The sequence below is a fragment of the Tinamus guttatus genome, unplaced genomic scaffold (assembly GCF_059628265.1).
Source record: "Tinamus guttatus ecotype Peru unplaced genomic scaffold, ASM5962826v1 Tinamus_guttatus_pri_ptg000301l, whole genome shotgun sequence".
In the NCBI taxonomy this organism is placed as follows: domain Eukaryota; kingdom Metazoa; phylum Chordata; class Aves; order Tinamiformes; family Tinamidae; genus Tinamus; species Tinamus guttatus.
In genome coordinates this window covers 639920-662568 of record NW_028288835.1, presented here as the reverse complement: position 1 = coordinate 662568, position 22649 = coordinate 639920, and the positions used below count along the sequence as shown (strand labels likewise).

General features: G+C 41.4%; 2 protein-coding genes across 2 annotated transcripts; one reads left to right on the top strand and one right to left on the bottom strand.

Annotated features, from left to right (window-relative positions):
- Nucleotides 1-2449: 2449 nt before the first annotated feature.
- On the top strand, nucleotides 2450-10230 carry CTSO (cathepsin O). Its single transcript, XM_088528137.1, has 8 exons — nucleotides 2450-2614; nucleotides 3254-3359; nucleotides 4309-4442; nucleotides 5401-5568; nucleotides 6702-6823; nucleotides 8008-8171; nucleotides 8568-8660; nucleotides 10103-10230. The coding sequence occupies exons 1-8, from the start codon at nucleotides 2450-2452 to the stop codon at nucleotides 10135-10137; spliced, it is 987 nt and encodes a 328-aa protein (XP_088384263.1). The 3' UTR covers nucleotides 10138-10230.
- A 2435-nt stretch (nucleotides 10231-12665) lies between these two features.
- On the bottom strand, nucleotides 12666-21746 carry TDO2 (tryptophan 2,3-dioxygenase). The gene is made up of 12 exons (XM_088528079.1): nucleotides 21711-21746; nucleotides 21254-21359; nucleotides 20715-20805; nucleotides 20013-20083; nucleotides 18216-18343; nucleotides 16890-17076; nucleotides 15472-15579; nucleotides 14355-14466; nucleotides 14171-14228; nucleotides 13591-13670; nucleotides 13015-13105; nucleotides 12666-12855 (listed from the first exon to the last, which is right to left on the bottom strand). The coding sequence occupies exons 1-12, from the start codon at nucleotides 21743-21745 to the stop codon at nucleotides 12702-12704; spliced, it is 1221 nt and encodes a 406-aa protein (XP_088384205.1). The 5' UTR covers nucleotide 21746; the 3' UTR covers nucleotides 12666-12701.
- Nucleotides 21747-22649: the final 903 nt, after the last annotated feature.

Here is a 22649-nt window from a genome sequence, read left to right as displayed (position 1 = left end):
TGCATTTATCGTGCCTGTCTGGGGTGATATGTAACTAAATACATGGCTTTTCTGTGTCACTGAACCAGTACCAATTCATACCAAAATTTAAAAAATGACTTTACACCACATGCTTTCTGTAGGCCTATCTCTGATACTTTTATAAGTGTATTTTCTTTTGTCTTAATGAAGCAGAGCTGGATTTACTCGGGTATAATTCAAAACAGTGTAGACTATCGGTTCATAGAGATCTTTCTATGTACCTTTGTGGATTTCTGTTCATTTAACAGCAAGTGCAAAGTGCTTTAACAGCATGATATTTCAGCAGAAAAATAAAGCATTCGAAGACATTTTGGCTGTCAATTCCCCACCTTTTGTGTTTTTTTTATGCTTCTATTCTCCCTGATAAAATGAGGAGCAGTCATCAGAGACACTGTCAGTACTAAGTGTCTCTCTCTGCTCATGAACAAGATAAATCAACACCCCTATTTAGCACATAGAGAGGGCAAATCCAAGAGAAACACACTTTTCCTCTTGATATGCTATGTAGAATCCTTAATGTGAAACAATCTGGGATGCATCTATTTTCCTGAAATAGCTTTTTTTAAAAAAATATACTGCAGGTTTTGCAGCTGCCTTTTCAAAGGTCCTTTGCTGCCCTCATGTGTTTCACAGGAACTCTTGACGTCTCTATCGAATAAAGAACTTTTCTTGGGAAGACAACCGCCTCTTCAGTTATGAGCAATACACAGTCCATGGAAATAAACACTAAAAAATAACTGAAAGTTAATTTGTCTCTTCTAGCAAAGCTAAGTTGCCTATTTTAGAATGCAGTGATTGCATGTTAACAGTAAATAATGTATCTCCTTTTGAGATAGTAGTTTCTAAGCAATAAGTTGCAAGTTGCAAAGCTAGTAGACCAATTTCCTGGAAGTCAATGCTGTTAGCCTGATGGAAAATAATAATAATAATAAAAATCACTTAATTCTAAACTTACTTCTCATTAAAACTTACTTCAAGGAATCCTGTTTAATTGCATCTATTTCACTGTCTTTCTGCTGCTTGCAGAGCAAGGTAACTTCTTTCCTGTGCCACTACACTATATTATGCAAAACAAAATTACACAATCACTAAACTTGCTTGTATTTCGTTAGTGCATGCACAGTTACGGTGCCCATATCATGCTTGTCCTTGACCCTCCGTGCCCTGGGGACCTTCCTAGGGTCTCGCCCTGGCACTGCACCGGACCAAGGGGATCAGCCAGACAAGGGGGTCCCTCCACTACCACAGATCAGCACAGCTTCCATTAGCAGATGCCTCAGGTCCCAGGGTGATGGATTCCAGTCAGGGAAAAGGGCAGAAGTCCCTTTTACACGGGGCTGGAGGGGGGAAGTCTTAAAATGATTGTGTGACAAAGGGGACTTCATGCAGCTGCCAATCAAGGTTCTTTAAAACCTTGTGCAGCCGCTGGAGGGGGGAGGCCAAGCAGCAGCCAAGCAGCCCAAGTGCCGAAGCGACCTGGCACATCCCTGCAGGCAGAAGGCACCACCACAGCGAGGAGCATGGCCAGAACGCTGATCGGAACAATTTAAATGTGCCAGCAGAAAACACGTCAAACACTTGATAATGCAGACTAATAAAAGGGATGTGTCTTTTAATTCATACTTGCGTGGTGACACGTTTTATTTCCCAAACACTAACCTGCGTGCTCCAGCTCGCGAATAGCCTCTAGGACATCCGAGGAGCACCACAAGCGCACATGGTCAAGCAGCTGCACAAGTGTCTGCAGGGCACGGCTTCCAAATGGTTTGCTGGGCGAACTTTCTTTCAAAGACGCCCTTTTTTTTCTGGTACACCTTAACCATGCTGGACACCAGAGCTCTTCTCTACCCACTGGTGTCTTCACAGCAGTGAACCCTCTGTTGTCCCACGGAAATGACTACAACTTTCCTCCTGACGGTGCAGTTCACCTGCACCAGCTGATCTACGTCTCAGGGAAGGCTTGGTATGGATTTTTAACATCGTATTTTTAACTGAGCGGCTACCTTTGCAGGCGCAGCACGAGCCCGCAGCGTGGCTCTCGGGGACAACACGTGTCCCACAGCCAAACACGGCGTGTAAATCACGCTGGGGCTTTTCTTCTGGGAAGCCGCGGCTGTCACCGTGCTGCCGGGCACACAGAAACGGGGCCGGCTCCAACGGCCGCCTCGGCGGCGGGGCGGCTGCCATGTCGTGCCCCGCCCCGTAACGCGCAGGGCAGCGGGGAACCGTCTCCTGAGAGAGACTGGAAGGAAAAAGAGGTTTCCGAAAAGAGGAGGAAAAAGAGGGAAAGCAGACGGGGAAAAAAAAAATAAATAAAAGGGAAATATGGGGGCGGTCCGTGGGAAGGGCGGTGTGAGGCGCCCCTGGCACCGCCCCCGCCATAACATGGCGGCGGGGCGGGCGCGCAGCCGCAGCCGGCGGGCGGGCCATGGCGGCGCCGGCCCTGGGGGCGCCGGCCCGGGCGTTCCCGCTGCGGGCGGGCGGGCGGCCCGGGCGGGCCGTGGCGGCGCTGGCCCTGTTCCTGGCGCTCCTGTGCTGCCCGCTGCGGGCGGCGGCGGCCGGCGGGCGGCAGAGGGAGGCGGCGGCGCTGCGGGTACCGCGCTGGGCGCTGCGCGGCGCGGCGAGCCGGGCCGGCCTGGCCCGGGGCGGCGGGACCCCGCGCGGGCAGGGGAGCAGGAGGGAAGGGGTCCCCAGGGCTGCGGGGGCTGCGGCTCTGGTTTCTTCTTCCTTTTCCTCGCCGCCTCCTTCCCGTGTCCCAGAGGTGTCCGCCTTGGGCAGACGGGAATTTGGCATGGGGCTGGTGAAAGAGGAAGCTTTGCAAGTCATCAGGCACCTATGCTGTTCTCTTCCGTACTCTGCTCTGTCGCTTTTCAGCAACATAACTCTTACCTAAAGTCAAGATATATTTTCCCCATATCTGTGAGCCCCAAGGCTTGTTATGCTGACAAAGAAGGGCATGAGTTTGACACAACTTGTTCTTGACTCATTTTGTCTGTTTTGTAGTGATTTCTTGCTTTCTGTGCCCTTACAAATAAATGTTTTTATTTCAGCACCTCTCTTGAAGTTAGGCTAATGATTTTAATATTTGTGTGCTGGGAAATCCAGGGTGAATTTGGGGTGAATCTAGGAATGGCTAACATACAAGCTCATGAGCTGTTGGTAACCACATATTTTTCCTGTTCTGTCACTGCTGCTAACTTAATCCTGTCCATAATGTTTTCTTTTCCTTCAGGAAAGTGCTAAAAGAATTAGACTAATGAATGCATCGTCAAATGATAATGAATCTGCTTTCTATGGAATAAATCAGTTTTCTCACCTGTTTCCTGAAGAGTTCAAAGGTATATATTTCAGCTGCTACTAATCTCTTTCTGTCCTTTCCGTTACTCTGTTGCAGAATCTGTCACACTTGTAGATTCTTCCAGTGCTAGTAAACAGCTAATTCACCATGTTGCATACCAGACTGCGAGGACTTCTGAAGGATGCAAAATTTTCCTTTCATTTTCTGCTGGTCTTGTGAGGCTGAATTTCCCAGAAACTGAGTTTTACTTAGCAATCAAACTATTTGTTCTTCTCACTGGACCTTAAAGCTTTCTTTCATTGCAACAATTTTAGAGATGGAAAGTACTCCGTAATTTTGTTCATTTTGCATTTCCCAAGAGAAGCCTAGCTACAACACAAGAGATTCTTGGAGATCTAAAGCTGTGCAATGATGGCCCTGGCCTTCGGGAGCAATCTGCCAAACATTGCTGTCTTTGGTTTTTTTTTTTTTTTTTTTTTTTTTTTTTTTTTTTTTTTTTTTTTAAGCAAAGACGCGTGATACCTAAACTTACTTTTCTTGCTTGCAATTCAAGTTTATTGTTACATGTCCTGTTTATTCATCTTTGAGGTTCCACACTATTTTTTTTTCTCTAAAATAATTAAACAGCATTCTCTAGTAAAAAAAAAAAAAAAAAAAACTTAACAAATTTTATTTCAGGCTATTTAAATAATTCCAAACAAAACTTACTTTATGCGGTAGGTATGGATTTCTGATCAGTTCTAAGATGTCTTAACAGCCTATACTCACATTTCATATATAGAATTTCTCTGTTCTATTACTGTAGGGTTATTTCAAGTCATTATAGAGTATGATTATTATTTTAAAATACATGAGTTACATCTAATCCTTAAATGTATAAGGTAATCTCATGATTCTACCTACGGATCAAAGTTACCTTACTGGCTTATAATAAGTATTGTTGATTTTTTAAGTTAGTAGATTTATAGATGTCTGTATTCTGTGTTTAGCTATTTACTTAAGAAGCATACCTCACAAACTTCCCAGATACATAAAAGTGCCAAAGGGGAAGGAAAAACCTTTGCCAAAGAAGTTTGACTGGAGGGACAAGAAAGTCATTGCAGAAGTGAGAAATCAGCAAACAGTAAGTGCTGAGGGTTTGCGTTCCTGTTCCCAGCACTGCTCAGAGCCAGGTCTAGCAGGTCGGTTGTGAAGCAGGATGGAGGGTTGGGAAGGTGCCGGGACAGTCTCGGGATGCCCTGGAGCACGGGCACGGCTGTGGCTGGAGCGTGTACAAAGCGACCTGCATTTTGCACAGAGGGAGGTTACCCTCAGGAGCACCCGGTGTAGGAGTCACTGTGCGCTGAGGTCGTGTGTGTGAGCGTGGCTGCTTCTGTAGGGTAAGAAACAGGTGGGCTGTTGATCGCTGATGTCCTTCCTTTGTGCTGCTTATCTTCATAGGAGTAAACTCCCCTTTCTTTGTTAAATGCCCCGATTTAAAGATCTGAGAAGTCCAGGATAGAAAAGCTCTTTGATGATAGAATCTGTTATATTTAATTTCATGTTTTTGCTTCTCAAGTGGTAACACTTTTCTATTAAACTCTTCAAACTGTTGAAAATTGTAATGTGTTTGCTTAAGTGTGTTCTTTCCAAGATGTTGAAAATTGTGGTTACAAAGTGCTTTCAATCTCAGTCTCAGTCTTGCATTAGGAAAATGCATTTCTCACAATGAAAACCATAATCAGTAAAAACCTTCATCAGTCTGAACTTCAAGAGACGTTTTTATTATAGTAAAAAGTGAGTCAGGAAGGAAGCCTTAAAATAAGACATCCATAAGCCTTAAAATAAGGCATCCATGCATTTCTAGTTTTTGCAAAGCAGGAACTTTCCACAAAGTTTCTTCTCTGTAGGGGAGAAAAATAGATCAGTATTTTAAAAGACTGATTCAATTTCTTAATTATTGCCTTAGAAACAAAGTTTAAGTATGAGGTAGCAAATAAAGAGCATTAGAAGACCTTTTTGACTTTTTGTCTTCTTAATACCATGTTTCAAAACCAAAACTGACTTATCATCTCTCCCTTTTCTCCTTTTCTCTGCACCAGTGCGGAGGCTGCTGGGCTTTCAGTGTTGTGGGTGGTATAGAGGCTGCCTATGCAATTAAAGGAAACAACCTTGAAGAACTCAGTGTACAGCAGGTTATCGACTGCTCGTACAATAATTACGGCTGCAGCGGTGGATCCACTGTTAGTGCTCTGAGCTGGCTGAACCAGGTTTGACACTTCTCATAAACGTTGAGCCCTTCCCTTCCTTTTAACTGTACACTTTAGAGCACATCTGATTTTAAATATATCTTTGTACTTCCTTTTTTTTTGTCTGCAACCAGAGTGACTGTTCTGCAGGAGCTTGAGAAACCTCAAAATAAAATTGATTTCATTTGTCTTTTTTTCATTTGGGATCTGAAACAATCAAAATGCAGACATAGTTTCAAAAATAAATCCTACTGTAGTTTCTAATACTTTCCATTCTAAAAAGGCAAAATATGTATAAATAATGCATCTAACCATGAGTATTTAATATCTTCTGAGATAAAAAATATTATTACTTAGGGAGACAGTTTGAGTCATAAGAGTAAAAAGAATCCCCTACATTTTTATTTTAATTTTTTAAATAGCCTATTGTCCTTTTTAAAGAACTCCGTAGTTCGATCCCTGAAGAATCTTGTAACCCCAGTTAGGAACAGTCTAGGTTTAGTTTTTCATTCCAAAAGGAGCATGTTCATCTCCGTTCCTCCAAAGCAGAGTTCCCAAGCAGACTTGCTGGGCAGAACCAGGGCTATGATGGCTTAGCCAGAGGGAGCGCTGCACATGGCAAGAAAGGTTGCAGAGAAGGTTGATAAAATAACTTAGCAGCTGGACCTTGGCACCCTCCTGATACTGTTATGAGCATTCGACCTTTATAGCAGAAGCGGATTTAACTTTTTATGTAGTAGTTCTTGGCATTTTTGCAGTTCTTGATCTGTCTGGAGGAGAGGATAACTTTGTGGGGAGCATCATTTGGAGAGAATGAATGACCATTCATAAAATGCCATTCATAAAATGAATTCAGAGCCTCTGTCACTTTAAATTTTATAATGCTAGGAGATTATCTTGAGAGTAGTTTAAACCAGCAATACCTCCTTTATTTATTTATTCATTTATTTAACAATTTTGAGTCCTTTCTGTAACTTTGTAAGCAAATCGGGGAAGCTGGAGACGTTATCTCTAGACCCATTGTTCTTATTGCTAATCTCCCTAGGAACACACTGAATTTTGCATGAGCTTTGTGGCTGACTTCAAAGCCTGTTTCAGTCTGCGTAATGCTAAAGCCAGACGCATTAAATGCTCATTCATTTGCCTTCTTGCAGACTAAAGTAAAGCTGGTGAGAGATTCAGAATACAGTTTTAAAGCTCAGACAGGATTGTGCCATTATTTTCATCGCTCGGATTTTGGAGTTTCAATAACAGGATTTGCTGCGTATGACTTCAGGTAACTATTATTGATTCTTTTTATTTGCTGTCCTTCTGTGCCCACTAGCTGTGGGGCCAGCCAGAGCCTATAGTGCGTTGACCAGCCAAAGGTTGAGAAGTTACTGCTGCTGCAGTCCTGTAGCTATGTACTGGAGAAGAACTAATAGGTTACATTCTGATATTGTGCCTTGCTGCAGTGAATCGAGTCAATCGTGCGGGCAGCTCTTCTCAGCCGTGGTTATCTCTGCCTGTGTGGCCCCATGTAGATATGCTGGACAACTTTTAACGACGACATATGCTTCTCAAAAAAAATTATTAGGATGTACTTAAAAGCCCCAAGGAGCAAAAGGCTAGAATTTGGCTTCATGCTGAATTTGTTGAAAAACTTGGCAAGTGTTCAGTTATTTAAGCATTTAACTGCTTGCATAACGCCACCCTCTTGAAGAGGGTTTCCTTGGGAAACAGTGTTATAAACTGAATTTCGTAAAGACAACTTCCAGCCTTTTAGGATTTTGTATTGAATATGACTTTTTTTCTAATTTTTATCAGTACAATATAGCTTCATGCTAAACTGCAAGCTGAGCTGTAATTTTAACAAGGATGTGAATTACTGTTGGATAGAAATGACTAAAATCAATTATAGCATTGCCATTGTGTATATGCCAAATTTACATTTTCCAGATACCATGCAATGATAGAAATTTCCTGTTCCTTTATGTTACTATACAAGGATACTAATGGTAAAAGATTAATAGTAGCATTTTTTTCTGTTGTATAGCCTGTATTTTTAAATATGTTGGGGTACGTAATTCAGTGTATTATTGTGTATTAAAGTTACTTCTCTGAAAAAAGATGGAAAATGCTATAGAAAAATCACTTGTCAAAAGCATTTTTTTATTAACTGAGATCTAAAATGTAGCTGTTGTTTGTTGTTGCCTCAGGACTGGGCCCAGAAGCCTGCTTCATTTTAATAGAGTTGTATCTATGGAACTGCACCTTTTTGCTTAGGTTGTGTGCCCTAATGCTATTTTGATAAATTGTGGTGCATAAAAGAGCTATCTATTGACTGCATGGTGCATAGAACTTTCAGGAAAGGGTTGAATTACTTGTTTCTTAAATCATTTGCGCTGAGCAAGCGCCACCTCTCCAGTAGCTTTGTCGTGCTGGCCCAAGTAACCTTGCCCTATCCCACACCCCGCGCAGCGGCCAGGAGGAGGAGATGCTGCGGCTGCTGCTGGAGAGGGGCCCCTTGGCGGTGACGGTGGATGCAGTGAGCTGGCAGGATTACCTTGGGGGAATCATTCAGTATCACTGCTCCAGTGGGAAGGCAAATCATGCCGTGCTCATCACTGGTTTTGACAGAACAGGTGAGTTTCGAGCGACCCAACCTCCATCCGGCAGGTTTTGGGTTTGCTTTCTTCCTTGCAGCTTGCCTCCTGTGCTGCACGTGATGAAATGCACATTGCTTAGACTGGATGTTCTCCACCTCAGTTCTGAAAGTGCAGGCCAGTCCCCGGAGCGAAGCTCTTCTCTCCATCCTCCTGTAGCTTTCTGGGGCTTTGTGACCCTCGTAAAGACCCAGGTGTTTCAAGTCTATTAGCACTGAAATATTAGCTCCGTCCTCTGTGTGGATAGTAATAAATTTCACTGTACTCTGTCATCAAACCAGTAAAAGCCATGAGACATTAGAATGGTGTTACAAGCTTTTTATGCCTCTCAAATCTCATGTTGGCTCTTGTTTTATGAAAATGTTTTTTTTCTAGGTAGCATCCCCTACTGGATTGTGCAGAACTCGTGGGGGCGAGCATGGGGAATAGATGGTTATGTTCGAGTTAAGCTAGGCAACAACGTGTGTGGTAAGTGACAAAAATGTGAGCACTAAAGGCCCTGTGCTGGGGGTTACTCTGTATAAGCAAAGCAGTATGAGAGTGTGTGGGGGGGCTCAGAGAGAAAATAGAAGTCAGTCCTGTATTACATCTGTGTTTTAAAAGAAGATTAGATGAGGCCAGGTAGAAAAATAAATCATTTCCTCGTTGAACCATGCCATATAGAATGATCATAAAACATTCTACAAAAGGTAGGGTTGCATAAAGCATAACAATACTTAACAAGTCAGTTTCTGCAGAACTGCTGGATATAGAACCCAGGAAAGTAAAGCCTGTGTTCACAAGCAGAGGCTGCTAAGCCCAATTGCTGTCCTTGGACTGCTAGGCCGTAAGCATTGTGCAGCCTTTAAATTCTTCTCTTAGGCAAATGCTGTAGGTCTTTCCTTGGCTTTACCTTCCATGAGAAAGGTCTACAGCTTTTGTGTGTTTCACAGTACCTTTCAGAGCCATTGTAAAAGGTGTAAGATGATGGAAATCAGCTTCAAATAAAAATAGATGATATTGAGCTTGTAGCCAGTTTGCTACGAGTTAAGTTCAGGACAGCACAAATAGAGCCAATACAGGCAAATCGTAGCTGTTTGATGTCGCTGAAACGTTGATTCACATTTATGGTTGTATAAACAAACTATTTTGAAACAGTGATTGACCAGTAATGGTGATTAAAGCAAGTCAGCTGCAGTGGTGGTCAGGAAGAACAGTTTCATTATTTTCAAAATAGAGAGCTGATAAAGCAGGATAATTCCCTTTTTCTGCCATGTGCTACACAGGAGCAGCCAGTCAAGATCAGCAGCTACTCACCTTTGCTAGGTGATGTTTTCCCTTTTAGGAGTGCTCTGATGTTGCTGTTGAGGTTGAGAGCTGTAAAGCTGTAAGTTAACATCTGTCGCCCTTTGATACCTTCACAGGCTCCAGGGAGGCTTTGCCCTTAGTACTTAAAGGAGTACAGCAATCCAAAAAGGCTCCAATTGAGCACGAGTAAAAGCAGAGTTGCTCTGGGCCTGTGTGTGTGTGTGAAGTGTTTAAAAAAGTCTCCCATAAAAGAAACTCTTCTGTAGTCTCTTGGTGATCTTACAAAGCTTCATAGTTTCATGTTGTATGTTAGTCTACCACTAACAACCTGAATGTGGTGGTGCATCTGGTTTAAAAAGACAATTTTAAGCTTTAGATTCAGCAGCCATATTGTAATGCTGACTTCTCAATACCTAAAATTATGAACATGAGAGCAGAAGAGGGAGGTGAGTAGGGCTCAACTATAAAGAGTGTTAGTCAATAGAGAAATAAAAGGGCTGCTGAATTTCTCTTTCCCCTTGCAGTTCACCTATCGTCATGGGCAGAGGATACAAATTCTGTCAAGTCTCGTTTAACGCAGTTCTGATTTCAGTATTTATTCAAAAATATTTCTTTCATTTTAGGTATAGCGGATACAGTTTCATCAGTGTTTGTTTGACGTTTACTGGCTGAAGCACACAATTATTACTTGGTTAATAGTTTGGTGTTTACTGCATGTGGAGACTTTACTTCAAAGCAACATTTCCTAACTTCAACTACTGCACCAGGAATGTCCTCTTTTGGGCAGATAGGCCTTGACCAGGTTTTAAAAAAATATTTTCATTTCAAATGTGTGTTGCATATCAGATCTTGCCGGAAGGCGAGGACTGTGTGTTGACTGCAAAGTGAGGAAAAAAAAAAAGTTATAAAAATGGACGGAAACTGTAAATTTAAACTCCCTCTTCAAGGTATTGAACACTAGAAAATTCACTCCAGAGGTCTTCTAACGAGGAATGTAGTGATGACAAATGAGAAGGATTCTGAAGCAAGAAATCAGCTGTATGACAGAGGCTACCTGAAATGCTTTGAATGTGAGAAGAACCATGATTAAGCCTGTTCTTATTGTGGGGAGAAGGAGAGGTCAGAAGAAAATATTCTGTTAGGCTTGACGTCTGTCTGGGCTTTTCTGGCGCTTCAGCCACATGCATTTTGTCCTCCTTTTTGTAGAACCCTATTTTTTTTTCTCCTTTCCAGAAGTAGAAGAATAAAAAAGGGAGCTGTAGGGTCATAAAGCTGTTTCCAGAGCAACCCATGTCCATATTGCTGCTGTTCTTCCGTTTCAGTCTTTGACCTTTCTTCAGTAAATATAAGTAAGTTGTGTGTTCTCAGAGCAGGGAAGCACTGGCCGAGGTTTCTAAACAGGGTTTTTGGATGCATAGAACAGCAAGCAGCAACTCTTCAGGAGGCTGGATTGAGGCCAGCCGAGGTGGGACTGAGGCCAGCTGAGCTGGGCTCCGAGAGCTTTGTCAGCTCCCTGCTTTCTCTCTTCTCTACTTCATGCTGATGCTGCAGCCAATTGCAAAGGGCCAAGTCAGAAATGTATTTATTATAGAAAAAGTTTTAGGGCAGGAGGAGGAAAGGAGGAGGCCAGAGTCAGAGGATACTCCATAGAGAGTAAAGGCTGAATTTCCCAATTAAACTGTTTATTCTTGACCCTGTATCAATTGGAGGGATTGGGACTGCTTGGGAAACAAAAAGGGTTCCAGGTTTGGTGATCTGTAAAAATGCAGTAGAATTCAGAGGTAAACATGCAATTCCGCAATGCTGTGAAATGTCCAGCTAGAAGGCCTTCTGTATTTTAGGAAAAACTTAGGAAAAGTATTGAAGCAATTTTGCAATTTTTGCACTCACTTGTGACTATGTTAATAGCTCTGTGTATAATTGTCTTATGGCAAATGCAAGGAATATTCAGAAATCTTCAGTGTAAGTGTGGTCATTTTTTAGCCCTTTCAGCTCTCCCTGTTGGGAGTTTGAAGGGGAGAATGACCATTTGTGACGTAGTTGTAGTTCAGCCTCTCATTGAAATTTTATCGGCGGAAAACCTCAGATTGCCAAAATGAGAAGTAGATATCCATATTTTCTAATATGATCTTCCCTTAACACTTCACAGACTGAGTAGCCTACTTTAATTAGAAAACAATAGCTAAGGTTATAAAAAAGTATATAAAGCTATAAAGGAAGTTCTACATGTTTACAATTTTTGAGGTATACTTAGCAGGCGTAAGTAGTTACACTAAGATACAGAACAACTCGCCCATGCTCTGTATGGGTTAATTTCAGGTATTTTTAAGAAAAATATTTAGAAAGACAAGAACCCATCTAATGAGAGGCAGACCCAGCTCTATCAACACTTACTGGTCAAATTTGGCTCAGTTTTGTCTATTTGTGTCCTTACTATAATGATATTTTGAATTAAAAACTTCTAATGTTTGTCATATGGCTGTTTGGATATTATTCTTGCTTTAAAAGATGACAACAAAAATCTTTAATACTACTTTATTTGAAATGTAAAATGAAGTACTTGAGTTATTCTTAATAAGTATTTTTAATGACAATTCTATTTATGCGTAACCACACACAGAAAAAATATCTCCAATATATAATATATGTATATATATAACGTGTGTATATATATATATATATATATATATATATATATGAAGATTTCAGTTTCCATAGATTCAGGACTTAAGATTTTTCTAAAATCTTGCTTTTTTAAATCTTACTTCAAATTTCTTTTTGAAAATTCACTAGGACTCATATACTAGTATTTTTATGAAGCTGTTAAGACTAATTATATCCTAATCTGGAAAGAAATTTAGTAACAGCCTTTAGGCAAACTCGGTAATACAAAAAATATGTACAAATAAAATATGAGAGTGGTAATTCTGTCTGATTTGCTCCCTTTCCCAAAATGAGGGCTTTAAGATTCAAATTTTTAACAGTTAATGCTGAGTCAAATTGGCCAGTAAGTTTAATTGGGATCTCTTAACATAGCCTAATGCAAAACAGACATTTCATAGCAATTTCTGCTGCAAGCTGATTATACTATTCACAGAGTTGTCATATATAAATACATATTTACACCCCCCCACTGTACAAGAGCTGTTGCTGTATTTGAGAGCGCACCAATCACTGCCATAGGTCTGAAGTTCTTTAGAGCAGTCAGCCTGGAAAGGCGCTTTAATCCGAGTCGTCGCTGCTGAAATAGGAGCTGTCGCAATATTCTGCTGTATAGAGGAATTTATGGATTGTTGGGTTCATCTTGGGTATCCAATGCCTTGGCACTAGAAACGTTGAAAGATTGAACAGATCCACGAACACCTTGTATCTGTCGCTGAAAAACGAGAATCAGACCAATTAGAGCTGCTCGGTAGCCTAGGAAGGCCCTCAGCTCAGAACCCTCAAGAACCTTCTCCAGGAGCTCCTTGGAGTTCAGCCTTGTCCGAAGGCGGGCTGCAGGAACCGCTCCTGCACGAGGCAGGACCAGCCTTACCTCACCGTGGAGCGCAGGTAGTGGTAGCCGGAGGAGCCGCCCGTGCCGGCCTTGCTGCCGATCATCCTGTGCACCATGCACACGTGGTTATCTAGAACACAGCAGGGACGTGCCTGGGGCTGCGCCACGGCGAGGGCAGGCCAGCAAATACCGTGCAAATACCGCCACTGCCGGGAACCATCTCCAGCAAAGCAAGAATCCATTCTGCCACTTTTCAGTCAGTTGATACAGAATGATTAATTCTGCCTAGTACAGATAGCGTACACTGTTGTGCATGATTATAATCTGGTAACACCACGTTTGTGCAGTCATTTGTGCTTGTCTAGGTGGGGAAGGAACAGAAGGAATGTTTGCATATGACAACATCATAGTCATGAATGTCGGGAGGGGACGCCGGAAAATAATACTTATTAACCCACAAAGAAAGGTGTTCATCTTTTCACCAACATACCAAAAAATTCTTCAAAAGAATGAACTCAGAAGTTCTAAAAGTCTGGGCATAAACAGTGCAAGAAAGGGTGAAATAACACCCTGGATGCTAAAGACAGAATATCACAGTAAAAGTGAGAAACTTACACCTCCATTTGGTCATGAGCACGTCAATATCCATGAGAGAAGTAAGAAGCTGAAAGGGAACCTGGAAACGAGGCTCTTCTCTTGGAAAAGCAAAGAGAAGAAAAGACATCTCAATGTAAAGGACACACTATATTTTGCAAAGTTATCACTTCAGCAATGCGTATCGCTGACTTGTGTACATTTTCCCAAATTGGTAGTAGGGTACCAGGAGATAGTCCAATAACAGCTTCTGCCATGCAAGCCTCAATCTCATCCTTGGAAACATACTCCAAACCTTTGTAGGACACTGCAGTGCAGCTGGCACAAAACATTTGCTTGATCCGGGACACAACATGGGGCCAAGCACCGGAAGTGGCCTCCTAGGGAGGCTGAGGGACCTCAACCCAGGCAGATCCTTCTCCTTTGGCTGCCCCGAGCAGCCTCAGCTGGCTTGGAGCTAAGCCATGGCCTGGCTGGAGCAGACGGCTAGAACAGGGCGCTCTCCAAGGCCCCGTCCAACCGGAACCAGTCCATGACCGTGTCCCCAACCTTCACCTCTCCCGCTCCCGCTAACCCCTCAAGGTGCATCTTGTGACATTACCTGTAGAAGTAGATCATTAGGGCACCCTTCAGTGCTTTATAAGACAGTCTTCTTTCTCCTGCAAAAAACAGCTGTCCTTAGTTTGCTGACATTTTTCTGCAAACTTAATGATAATAGTTGATAATTACATCTGTGTCATATAAAATACAAAAAAAAAATTCATCAATGTATTAATATATTCTACCTTTACTAAGAAGGTGTTCATGGCGTTTTTCATCAAATAACGAAAGAAGTACATCTTTCTGTTTTTGGAGTTCCAATAATAGGTCATCTTTTTCTTCTGATTCTGGTTTGGCCTTTGATATTTAAAGTAAAAGTATTTTTTTTAGAATTCAGCAGGGCAAAATTAAGCTCTTGAATGATCCATGATGTGATTTTTATTTCTATCAGCAATACTTTGTAAGCTCATACCTTAAATGTAAGGGCTGTATATTCCAATAAGGCAGATGAGTCATCTCATGGCAAAGACATGAGTCATCTTGGCAAAAGAATTATGACAAAATGTACAAAAAAATTTACAATAGCTACTATACAATTTGGATAAATGAATACTCAGAAAGGTGCAACATATAACTTTAGGTCTGTAGGCAATAGAAAAATCTAATATTCATTTGTTTGAAATCTAGTTATTTTCTTTCTTAATTTTTAAGGCAAAAGAAACACCCCTTGTGCAGAAAAGAACAAAATGCAAGTAGGTGGAAGAATTGGGAAGTGGTAAGCAGGCGTTCTCAAGAACTTGATTAGTTCTTGCTTTATGCTTTTTTTTCTTTTTTCTCTTTTTTTTTTTCCTTCTTTATTAAAACATGCAGTTCAACCTACATGCCTTATAATATTCTGGGACAGCTAATTCATTTGCTTCTAAAAATGAAGTGTTTTTTTAGTATGCTCATTTGCCCATGTAATTCAAAGGATCTCTCAGCAGCAGATTGTCACATATCATTACATAAAAACAAGCAGCTGCTAATGAAGCTGCATGACTTTCCATCATCCGTAAGGACTCAAACTTGTGGAGCTTACTCGGAACTGTAAATGCAGGCACTCAAAGTTATTGTTTCTGTAAATTCAGTTCTCATCCTTCCACTGATACTATCTCTTTTCTTTTTGCAATTAAAATCCATATATGCTTTAAGCATTTTTAGATGTCAAGTTAAGAACTTAATCGGATTTCCTGGAAAAAATGTGCATTTTTTTCATGCCTCTTGCAAACAGAGGCTGCTGAAGTGTAGTGGTCTAAAACTAAATTTTAGGATGCGATCTTGCCAGCGCTCTGCTTACAGTTAGATCAGGAGTGCATTGCATACCTGCACCAGGGCAAATTCCTCTTCCAGACCTCTCAAAACATTCACTTCAAACTGTCCCCAGAAATCAAATCCTTCTGCTTCAAGTCCTGGTGTTCTTTCCAGCCATGCCTTTAATGACAACAATAATGTATTCCAATATTAATAATGTAAATAAATTACCAAAGAATTACAAGTTAAAGGAACACAATTATATTACTGGTGTTGTTCCAGTGTAATTTCCTGCAGAGATACTCTAAGAAGTGTGTCCACATGCAAGATTTATACCTATATAATAAGCTATAATCCAGAGATTCCGAATAATTCCTAAATCAAAGGTGTTGGAAGACAGAAATTGTCTCATTCTAACCGCGTTTTTTTAAACCAATTCCCTTTTAAGTTTATTAATACAGGAAGACAATCTCATCCCCCATAAATAGGATGAATGTAAAGACATGAGACTCATGAGAAAGATAAAGAACAACCCAATGGAACAGCTAGTTTCTGTTATGTCAGAAGGAGCGAACACTGATCAGGCACACCGTCATTAACTTACCTCAGAATGTAAGAAGTTGATAAAGCAAAACATATTTACTTAGCAGTAATGAGAGCTTCTGCTCTGATTTCTTTACAGTAATAGGAATGAAATTAGGAAGAAAAAAAATAGAAAATTTTCTGATTAGATCTTCTTTAGGCATCATTTGATTTAGCTCCTTCTCATCTGAAAGAAACCTCAAGATCACCAAGTCTTCATATGGGAAGAAAAGTTGCATAAACCTCATATATGTTCTATAAGAGCTGTCATTAGGGGAATGAATAGAGAATAAATGGATGCTGTTGAGGCTTATTCTTTAGAAAGTTGCATAAATTTAATTATGAAAATGACAGGTGAGGTGTTAGACAAGTTACTCTGAGTTATTCATGAGTTTGAAAAAAGACTAAAATCAAGGTAAGTGATCATGAAACGTAAGATAAACATCTCTTTCTTCTTTCCTTTCTTGGTTAAGATATTTTGCTTTTCTTTGATGGTCTTGTCTAATAACTGTAAGCGTCACTACCAGGGGAAATATTACAAAAGTTTTATTCCAAAATAGAGCTTAAGGCCATGAAATACAAAGGGGATGAAGCAGCACCCAGATATTCGCAGACATCTTAGACTCCCAGAATACAATTTACCAATTGAAAACCCAGTGAGGCTTTTCCCTTCAGACCAGAGGAGATGTCATGAGAAGTCAGCAGTGCTGTTGGTTTTTGATGGCTGACTCCCTTTCATGTTAAATTTGCTACAAATCCAGTTGTGGATTGACGGGGCAATCGGCAGCTCATCAAGGGAACTTGGAAGTTCCAGGGGAAGTTCCAAGGGAAGAGTTCCTCCCTGAGCGCACTGAGGAACACCCTCCTTCCTGGAGCGAGGAAGGCGAGGCGCAAGAGGAGCCCGTTACCTCCACGAGCTGCAGCAGCGTTGGCTCCTGCTCCGAGCGCAGCAGCTGCTCGTAGTCCTGCCCCTTGAAGCTGTCCCGGTAGTGCCGCCGGTTGTAGGGCACGCGCAGGCTCTGCGGGACGCCGATCTTGTTCTCCAGCAAGCGGAACTGCAGGCTCTGGAAACCCGAGGCTGGGCTGAGGTACTCCCTGTGGGAACGGAGGAAAAGAAAATGAGAGACAGAAAAAAGAAAAAGGCCATTGTTCTATGGCGTGGGTTTCCTGGTTCTTAATAAAAGAAAAAGGACGATATCTCTCACATTTGAAGAACACCAAATACATGTCTGAACTTTTGTACTATGGTTGCAACTAAGACAATACCAATAAAAGCTATTTTAATGCAACCACGATATATATTTTTTTTCTCGCTGTATAGTGTGTGTTTGCACACAGGCACCTACACATGTTTATACTGTGTTTTCAAGAGGAATTTTGTGCGTAGTACAGGAGGAAGCTTGAGCGAGTATCATTTCCTTTCCGAACAGAAAATCATCTTCCCTCCAGGCAGGTATTAGGAAGGTTTTCACATCGTTAAAATGTAATTAAATGCATTTTAAATAGACTTAATACACTTAAGAATAACTATCTTCTGTGAAATAGAATCAAGTCCATAAAAACCCTTAGTGGGTTTTATTTGAGGGATTAATAACGGGCTTGTTTCAAACTTATGTTAGGTTGTTCATATAGGAAGAAGTGTTTAATAAAGTAACCTGAAAACCCACATTGTTAGACAACTGCAATATACTTTAGACTGAAGATACAAGATTTGGTGAGAACGAATTATTGATTTGATCTTTTAATTGAGTATCAGAATGTTATCTACAGGGCAGAAGGGCACAGGTCTCAAACTTCAAATAGAATCAACATTATGTTTCATGTGCTTCTAAGTTAGGGACTGTTAAAAAAAAGGCAAAAAAATGCATTTAAACAATGTAGAAATGGATGGGGTGCTGGATGGCATTTAAGTGAGGAATCAGGCAGATCGGAGACTCAAGCAGAATACAACAGTTTTTCTCATTTCTGCCATTAATTTAATTAATCTGTTTTCAAAGCATCAAGCCTAAATATCAAAAAATAACTTGCACATCGTTGCAGAGCCCGCTGGGCTCGCACCAAAGCTCGGCCTTGCGCTCTAACGCCAGGGCTCTCTTTGGAGCTCGCGCTCATCCTCGCTGCACGATCAGGTGTTTCGCACTGCCCGGGCACGCGCAAGTCCTGCCCTGGCTGCACAGCCACCCTAGGGGTGACACTCACCCACAGATCCCCGTGGAGAGCTGGGAAGTATCTACCTGAAATCAAAGAAGTCCAGTGCAGTCATGGTCTCCAAAACAGAGAACTGTTCCACAAGTAGTTTGAGAATCATGGAGATTCTGTGCATTCGAGTAACAACCTTCAGCATGTTCCGCTCATCTCTCACCTTAGGAAAACACAAGGATCACACCAGGTGGAAAAGGGTTCTGTAAAGAGCCTGCATTTTGCCTACTTAAGGTCTTTTTGAAGTTGCACATTGCTATAGTTCCCACATGAAAATCTCATGTTGAAGACAGAACCCTATTTTTAACCAAAAAATGAAACTATAAATTTCAAAAGACCAAAATCTGATTTTGTCAGTGCTAATACCTCATAACTGGGCCAAATATATGGGAGGATTTTCTGTTGTTGTTGTGTTTTTTACTGAAATAGATGTCGTCATAAGAAATCAAATTCTCAGTCAAAAATCATTTCTACTGTAATCAATGAAAGAACAAGTCAAGAGACAGCTGGAGAAAGAGTCGAGAAGCTGAATAACCTGGGAGATACCCTAGGAGATCCCAGGAGCATCTATAAAGCTCATTTGCAAGCAGAGAAAAACAGAGAAAGTTGCATCTGGTGGGAAACAAAAAAGATCAAATGGAAAATAAGGCAGCTGTCTTAAGGGTAGGTTGAACACTTGGCCTCCAGAAAAGGCTGATAAAACTCCTACTAATTTTGATGGGATAATTTTTTTTGGCGCATGCAACCAAAAAATATCAAACTACAAATTGAAGGATGAAAACCATTTACCCAATCATCTTAATATGTTCTTAACTTTAACATTGACATTTTGAATTCCAATCAAAAAAATAGGTTTAATTTATCACAGAAATAAATGAAAAATTATCCTACCTAAGAACTAATTCTGACTTGGCTATCATGTTGCACTAGAAAGCCAACAAAATTGTGAATGTTGAGGAGAACAAAAGCATTTTCTTTGAACATTTTAGTAGAAAGGCTCCTTATTTTCTGTGTTCTCTCAAATTTTCCTCACATCACACACGCATTCAGGATGTTATTCAACACAATGCATATTTCAAATTACATGCAGACAGCCATCTTTCTTTGATATAGCATAAAATCAGGTGTTTGTTTACATTATTTATAGTTACAAAATGTATTTAGCTTTGGGCAAATGTTTAAAGATGTTACATATTATTTTTGAGCAATTTATTTATATATATAACAAAATGAATATTATACTTGTCATTTTTCAGAAATTCTCACACAATCATACATGGTCATTTTGATTATTGGTGTTATGCTTCATTTAATTACATGCAATTCCTGAAAAGAGTTTTCCTTTCACCTATTAGATACTGGATGGAAGGGGTTGCCACTGCAATCAACAGTATGTAGCTTGCAAATATTTGAAAAAAAGCCAGAAGTGACATTTCAACACAAAGATACGCACTAGCCTTCTCCTTCTCAGTGTTGCCTCTGAGCATGCCGAATATTCTGAAATGAGAGTCTGCAAAACTACCCCGTGCTAACAGGAGAAGATAAAGCATTTTGGCCCGTGAACTTGGTTCTGGAGAGTGACATAGCTAAAAGGCAAAAGGCAGGAGGAAATGGCATTTTGCAGATCAAATCCCTGTACTGTCATGACCTAGGAACTCCTCAGCAGAATTCCAGGTTTGTTTTTTGAGGGTTTTTTTGTGCGTGTGTGCTGTTGTTGTTTTATAGACACATGTGCATGTTAATTTAGTAAAGCCCAAATACATCAGGCCGTGAGGCAGGAGGAAGGAGAAAGGGCTGCATTTTCCCCCAAAGTGTATTTGTTCTTAACTTACATGGCCATTTTCGAAGATCACCCGAACAGAGTCCATTTCCCATAGAATCTGCTTAAACCAAAGTTCATAAGCTGCAAGGAAATAAGCATCATTGGCATTAACTTCAAGATCTCGCTGGGTTTTCTTCATACTATTGATGAAATGAAATATTTATATTTTGATTAAAAATGAAGAGCTTATATTTACACTGTTGGTATTTGAGATGCTGATATAGAAATACACATCCATTTTAAGCATGCCATCCTTTACCTAAATTATTATTACACGAAACAATAAAGCATCAAGGATATTAACAGATTTTTCATCGGATCCAGGAGAAGCACTATGGCCTCCCCAGCTAATCTCAGAGCTACTTATAACCTTTACATAGACTGTGTGTTCCCAGCGTGACGGTTAAAATGGGACTGAGGTTTCAGACAAGACACAACCGGCCCCCACCTTCATTTTTCTATAATCGGAATCCAGAATTCAAATCAGAATTCAAATCTTTGGTTTCCAAATATTATGATGCTTCCTAAGAATAGTTGATTACAGCCCTACAAAGGATATAGGGGAAACACTCTTTTATCTGTGCTTATATTTGTGTAAGAGGGTTGTAGTGGCTAAAGTGGAATGATTTATGTATTGCATGTTTTAGCACTAATTTACTCCCCTTAGCAAGAACACCAGCCAACCCCCCCTTGACTTCTCGCAGCCACTTACCTTGATGTGTCACAATAAAAAGATGCTCATCATGGATTTTGTTTCCTTTCTTTTCACTCTGGAGTTCTTGAGCGTTCAATATTTTGTTCAGCTTAAAAATAAAAATAAGGCTATTCAGTAATGCTCTCCATTCTGCTATCAGTGGCAGTATTCCTACAGAGTAGTTGGCAATTAGAAATACTATACAAAAAAAAAAGTACAGGCCTTAAATTGCAGCCTATATTAATAGTCAGGCTAAATGGTCACAAGGGTCGCTTATTTTTAATAAAAATAATAGTAATAAAAAAGAACTGAGACATTCAGATACCTCAGGCAGTAGAGTTCAGAAAATCATTTCAAGTTTTTTTTTAAATTACCAAAAAAAAAAAAAAGAAAGAAAACTGTCCAGCACATTCTCCAGATGACATATTCAGCTGTTCACCAGTCATCTTCTGGGAAACAGAGATCTTCTAGCAAAAGTCTATGTAGTCACGGGGAGGAGAAGGGTCAAAACACTGTAAGGGGGAGCAGGGCGCTGAGAATCAAGGCCTTGCGCTTACTTGGAGATAGTCTCCATAGACGAGTCCACCCCTGCTCGCTTTATTCAGCCCTTCTTGGGACTTGTCATCTTTTTCATCTTCCAAAGACAGCTTGCTAAAGTTAAATCTAAAAGGAAAAATGGGTAAATACATAGATAAATAAATAAAAGCTGTGAATAAAACAGCAGTTTTACTAACAGTTGCACCTAGGGTTCAGAAAATATCTTGCTTTGAGAAGCTGAACCACGAAAGCAGTCACTAAATAAACACAATATATTTGCAATGCAGCTTTTCACAGCAGCAGCTGGTGACATTAATCCTGTGCACCAAATATCCAACAGCTTCCCTGTCCCGTCTCCTGTCCCGTAGCAGGGGGACAGCCCGGCAGCAGCAGCTGCTTTTGCCAGTTCACTCCTCCCTGGGCTCCTACACTCCAGCGCTGCTGCTAGAACGCGGAGCAGAGGGAAGAGGCACCCACTGGTACTTGCTGCCCACGAAGGGGCAGCCGCTCATGGTGCCGCCCCGCAGCCTCCGCGACGGCTCCGAACGCGGCCACCGCCAGCGCCAGCCCCGTATTTGTAACCGCGGGCCGGCCCGGCCCCGTCCGCAGCCTCCAGCCCGGCCCCGGCCCCGGCCTCCAGCCCGGCCCTGCTCCTCGCCGGCCGCGGAACCTCCCGCAGCGCAAAGGTCGGGATGCTGACGTGCTGCTGTGATGTGCAGCCCAAACACGACCCGCCGCGATCCTCGCGCTGCCCTTTGCTGCCTTCCCCGGCGAGGGCTTCGAGCCCTCCCAGCTGTGTGGGGACCAACGCCGGCGACTCAATGACAGGGCAAGTGAACGGCAATATTTGATATAGGACTTGTTAAAGCAAGGTAGAAATTTGCAACTATGTCTGCAAGAGATTCCCAATATTTTCAAAACTATGTTTGCAAGAGATTCCAAATATACTTATTTTCAAAAATGCACACAGATTGTCTTAGGTTAGAGAGCTAAAAAATAGTCGTATACATCTCATGCATTTTTTTTTCCAGGGTTTAACTCATGAAAATTTCTTCATGCAAAAGTTTCACTCTCATCTGTTGACAGATGTTACTCAATTCTGTTTAATCATCAGCTTAACACACGGTGAAGAAACCAGTAAGCAGGGTGCATTTCTTTCGTCATTGGGCCTGCCAGCTCCCTTAAAAAAGAACTTACTGCTCAGTCGTACTGCAAACACTGCAGGCCCTGTGAGCTCAGGGCACGTAGCCTCCGCCAGGCTCCCAGCGGGTGCTGGGGGCTGCTCGTCTCAGCTGGTTTAGTCACTTGAACTAAAAGCGGTTCACAAAAAAGTCACCCTTGGGATGCAGGAATCGTTCAGGTCAAGCTGCGCCTCCTTCATGATGCACAACCTGACAGTGACCTGCTCCTCACTGC

Bases quoted from the DNA above. Each gene is read 5' to 3' on its own strand.
- CTSO (XM_088528137.1), top strand. From the start codon at position 2,450: ATGGCGGCGCCGGCCCTGGGGGCGCCGGCCCGGGCGTTCCCGCTGCGG. The intron at 2,615-3,253 runs GTACCGCGCTGG...CTTTTCCTTCAG, and splicing joins GGGAGGCGGCGGCGCTGCGG to GAAAGTGCTAAAAGAATTAG. The intron at 6,824-8,007 runs GTAACTATTATT...CACCCCGCGCAG, and splicing joins TTTGCTGCGTATGACTTCAG to CGGCCAGGAGGAGGAGATGC.
- TDO2 (XM_088528079.1), bottom strand. From the start codon at position 21,745: ATGAGCGGCTGCCCCTTCGTGGGCAGCAAGTACCA. The intron at 13,106-13,590 runs GTAAGTTTCTCA...GCTGTGTTCTAG, and splicing joins GCTCATGACCAAATGGAGGT to ATAACCACGTGTGCATGGTG. The intron at 12,856-13,014 runs GTAAGGCTGGTC...CTCGTTTTTCAG, and splicing joins TACCTGCGCTCCACGGTGAG to CGACAGATACAAGGTGTTCG.